The 4,978-nt window shown below is 33.4% G+C and overlaps 1 protein-coding gene across 2 annotated transcripts in view; it reads left to right on the forward strand.

Annotated features, from left to right (window-relative positions):
* LOC117121075 (dynamin-1-like) overlaps positions 1-4,978 on the forward strand; it is a 24,621-nt gene that overhangs the window by 4,622 nt on the left and 15,021 nt on the right. For both annotated transcript variants that reach the window (XM_033266173.1, XM_033266174.1), the window contains exons 2-3: positions 2,936-3,009; positions 4,204-4,353. In XM_033266173.1, the coding sequence (XP_033122064.1) occupies positions 2,936-3,009; positions 4,204-4,353 (224 nt within the window). The remainder of the gene's footprint in view (positions 1-2,935; positions 3,010-4,203; positions 4,354-4,978) is intronic.

Consider the following 4,978-nt stretch of genomic DNA (forward strand, 5'->3'; position numbering starts at 1 on the left):
AATGTAGTATACAGCAGTACAGATAAGTATCTGGATCGGTTTTATGTGACAGTGGCGCTACTGTATAAGGTGGTTCTTGATGAACAGATATTAATTGTGATAGCTAGTTTGTGCATCAAAATATCTCATGCTAAATCTCTCAACAAAGAAATAATGTACATTTCACTTATTAAAAATTGATTGAATTTCTATAAAACATTTTTAAAGTTACGGTGCCATATCCGGGCATCTTGAGTTGAGGTCTTTAAAAAAAAAGTTCTCAGGTCAGGGGTTACTCAATGATTAGGTGAGGAGAGCTAACTTGCAAAATAAGGGGATTTGAGGTGATTTTAATTACTTGACATGACTTGATTTTGGGGGGGGGGGTGCATGTATTTTTTTGGGGAGGGGTGTGCGTCCCACGCATCCTCTAGATACACCATTGGGTGTTGACACCAACCATGATGCTTTACTAAAATCCTGGGGAACACTGTTTAACTGTAGAATTTAATTATTTCATCTGCACACTGTTTTACCAAAGAGAAGTGAATAGTTAACAATGTTTGCAGAAAATGCTTGTCATTCTATACTGTAAAAAAAAATCACTGCCATTTTGTAAGCTTTTACTTGATTTTGGCATGGGCCAGTGTTTGGTAAATTTTTCAAGGAAATATCTGAAAATATTACCATAAGTAGTATTTAATGGAGTAGTGAAGCGATATTGGTGTCCTGTTTTAAGCCTACTGATTTAGGTATTGATTTCTTAAATTGCTCAGTAGTTCAGATAAAAGCAATTGACCTGGAAAGCTGGTTGATTACAGTATATTAGATCATCCCATTTACACTATGTGGTCAAATTATACTCTACTGCTACTTTAGTAGTACTACACATTTGTTTTGAATTTTTTTAAAACATGGTTGACAATTTACATTGTAATTTCTGCATTACATAACTGTACTCTACATGTGATTACTTCTGAAAAATCTGTGGAACTAGACTACAGTGACAAACATGGTTTTACCAGTATTTTGTTGAAACTTGCATCTATATATTAATTCTGTTAATGCCTTGGTTCTATTAATGCCTCGGTGAAACTTCACCTATCTCCTCTGAAACCGCTGGCAGGAATGTGCTCATTTTGCTTACACTGGGGTTTCTCTACAGTATGTCACAGACACAATAAGCTACTCTTCTAGGCTGGTATGTCACAGACACAATAAGCTACTCTTCTAGGCTGGATATTGGATGACAATGAAAAAAAAATGGCCAAACACCCCCAAAATGAGTACCTTGTTTTGCGAGATGTTTGCATCACATATAAACAGCATCTCCTCGTTTACCGTAGTGCTCAGATCTGCAAAATATTGTGCAGTATGATCGCCTCGGTGCTGATAAGCTGATAGGCATGTTCAGTTCCAGTACTGAGCTACTATACATGCTGTACGGTAAGCGCTGCCAGCTGTCCTAAGTAACAGAGTACCCATTTGCATTAAATACTGAATATAAAAATAGTCTTATGGCTCAATACATCAGCAATGAATCCGGGATGTTTTAGAAATCTATGAGGTAAAAATACAAGGCATATTTGCCTGGGGACAAGGCATGATACAGTATATGCTAGGCCCCCTCCCTCTACTGTATTTCAAAATGAAGTTTAGGGTCAAGTCAGCTCCACCATTCAACACCTCAAGTTTACGTAAATCCATTGGAACAATATTAACAGCTTATTTTGTTAGTTATTGGCTGGCATCCACCTACTTCAATCACAATAAAAATATTTATCTGATGGCCAACCATATATGTTGCATTTTCACGTGCAAGAGAGTACTGTGCTCCATTATCAAAACGGAAAATTCCTCACAAGGACTATTCGGCAGAGACACTCATACAAAATGTTATACAAAAAGGTCCTTTACAAATTTAATGACAAGGTAACTATAACATCCTCAATCATTGCCTCCTCAACTTCCCATAACATTCAACTACTGTATATGCCCCGCCACCATTTCATGTTCATTTAATAAAATTTAATTAAATAATGTATATGCTAGTCTGTACATTAGATCACAATAAAGCTACATTCACCTCGGATCCGAACCAAAATTCCAACTGTGTTTCCTGGGCGCTGAACGTCATTGTCCACATTCTTACACACTGCTTCAATTTTCTGATGTTCGGTATGCTTTCCGATCTGAGAATTTGGATTTGGTGTGACTGCATCTTGTGCCAATTAATTACACAGTGTCTTTTATTTCAAAAATTTAAATAAATTAATTTAAATAAATATAAATAATGATACCTATAATTCCAGCCATTGATGAATTGCAAGTAGTTATGCTTTTTAATTTAATATGTACTAACAACAGTCTGTAATTACAGTAATTTAACTGACAAAATTATCTCATAAAATTATAATTATGTGAGAGTATCCGGTTTTTTTAAATCATGCAAAAGTAAGATTAATTATTCACTGTATTGATTTATTGGGTAATAAATATTTGAATGGTCCATTGCACTGTTGCCACACTAATGAGTTGTGGAGTACTGTAGGAAATGATGTAATCAATATAATATTTGGTACTTTACAGACTATTGGAATTATTTCCTCCTAAGAAGGAAAAAACACTTTGCTCTATTAATTGTCAGTATGAGAGTTTGAAAACTTCCTTTTTTGGCATGAGTATTCTAAAGTAAAAGTAAATTTTATTTATAGATACTGAATGCTGTATTGTATGTACATGACATCTAAATTTGGGAATGCTGATAAAATGGCTACTATACTGTAGGCTTTGAATATTCTATAAGTGCTATGCTCTAGGAATTGTATTACATTCTCTGCATATAACAGAATATGGCATAACATTATTGATTAATTCATGGATTATTACTGTATATTTTAATTTGTTAACCATGTTTCAGCCATTTTTACTGTCATTTTTACTCGTTTTTCTTTAGGGACTTTCTTCCACGAGGCTCTGGAATTGTGACAAGGCGCCCTTTGATTTTACAGCTTATTAACAATAAATCAGGTACGATTTATATCCCTTAAACACTTCCTCTTTCTTTTCGGCCATTTCTCTTATTTTCCTCTTTTTCCTTTCCTTTCCCTTTTCTGCTTTTCCATTTCCTTTCTTCTTCCATTCACTTTCTTTCCTTTTCCTTTCATTCTCATTTCCTCTTATTTACATCACTTTTCTTCTTTGTTTTTTTCCTGTTCATCTAATTTTTGTTGTCCAATTGGTTTCTGCACTTAATCCACTTTGCCTTCTTTTTACATTCTTCCTCATTTTGATTTTCCAAGTTATTAATGTTTATTTTTCCTCATCTTTAATACATTATGATGTTAACATCTTCCTCCTAAACATAATATATGATTTATGTATAAATGAGATTGCTGGCGATTTATCACCACTGGCAACAGAATGGAAGCATGCCAGGTACAGTAATTGACATTCAAGTGGCTTTTCCATTTTAAGTGAACGCTGTTGGAAGTTCATCATATTGCTTCTCACCACTATGTACTTTTAAATGAGATTTTACAAAAATATATAAATAGCTTGTGTTTAACATATTGGATGCAAATTTATAAGCAGAACCTATCTATTGATTAAATCAAACCAACAGTATTTAATATGTATTAATCAAATTTGTACAATATTTTATTACAGTGAGAAAATAGTTATACTCTTTGTAGGAGCTCAGTGGTATTTGTTTATGTTTTGTAAAACACTTCTGAAAGCATCAAACAATCTAGATTTGTTTAATTAGATGTAATGTATTGTTATTATACTGTAGTAATATTACACAAAGAGCATCATTATCTATTTTATTAATTATGTTTAATTCAGTATTAGCAATTTTAGCAACTTACTGTATACAGATTCAAACAATCAATGCTATTGATTTATAGTAAATTGTAAAACATTAATTTTCTTTTTCGCTATGCTAATCTTTTACATTATAATAATGGTGAAATAATGATTGCAAAACTTTATTTAAATTTCTTTTTCAGATGATATATTTTCGTAATGTATTTCACAGGCTATGTAGTGTTTGTGAATAATTATTTGAATACATTTGAGTCACCGTGACATCCAATATATTTTAAAGTGAAATTCGCTTTCATATTCTGGTAATTCTGCTTTTACACTTTTAGTTTTACACAAACAATTTGTTCTTTATAACTAATCTAAATAGTAATTGAAGTACCTTATTCTTTAAAGAGTATGCTGAGTTTCTGCATTGTAAAGGAAAAAAGTTTGTTGATTTTGATGAAGTTAGAAAAGAAATTGAAGCAGAGACTGATCGCATCACTGGTTCAAACAAAGGAATCTCAAGTGTACCAATCAATCTTAGAGTTTACTCTCCTCATGGTATGTACACGTCATTTTCACACCAGGGTTTACTCCTGTTAGATGCATTTTGTTCACACAATGGTTTATTCCCATTATAGTACAGTTATCTACACATTTGTGTTCACATCAGGGTTTACTCCTGGTAGATGCATTTTGTTGACACAATGGTTTATTCCCATTATAGTACAGTTATCTACACATTTGTGTTCACATCAGGGTTTACTCCTGGTAGATGCATTTTGTTCACACAATGGTTTATTCCCATTATAGTATTATAGCTATCTACACATTTGTGTTCACACCATGGTTTGCTTCCCTTATGGTTTATACACATCAAGTTCACACTATGGTGTACTTCCCTTATGGTATGTACACATGTTCACACTATGGTTTACTTCTTTATGGTATGTACTGTACACATGTTCACACCATGGTTTACTTCCCTTATGGTATGTACTGTACACATGTTCACACCATGGTTTACTTCCCTCATGGTATGTACACATGTTCACACCATGGTTTACTTCCCTTATGGTATGTACACAGGTTCACACCATGGTTTACTTCCCTTATGGTATGTACACATGTTCACACCATGGTTTACTTCCCTTATGGTATGTACTGTACACATGTTCACACCATG

The sequence above is a fragment of the Anneissia japonica genome, unplaced genomic scaffold (assembly GCF_011630105.1).
Source record: "Anneissia japonica isolate Jap-2015-1 unplaced genomic scaffold, ASM1163010v1 scaffold1606_len605190_cov180, whole genome shotgun sequence".
NCBI classification, from domain to species: domain Eukaryota; kingdom Metazoa; phylum Echinodermata; class Crinoidea; order Comatulida; family Comatulidae; genus Anneissia; species Anneissia japonica.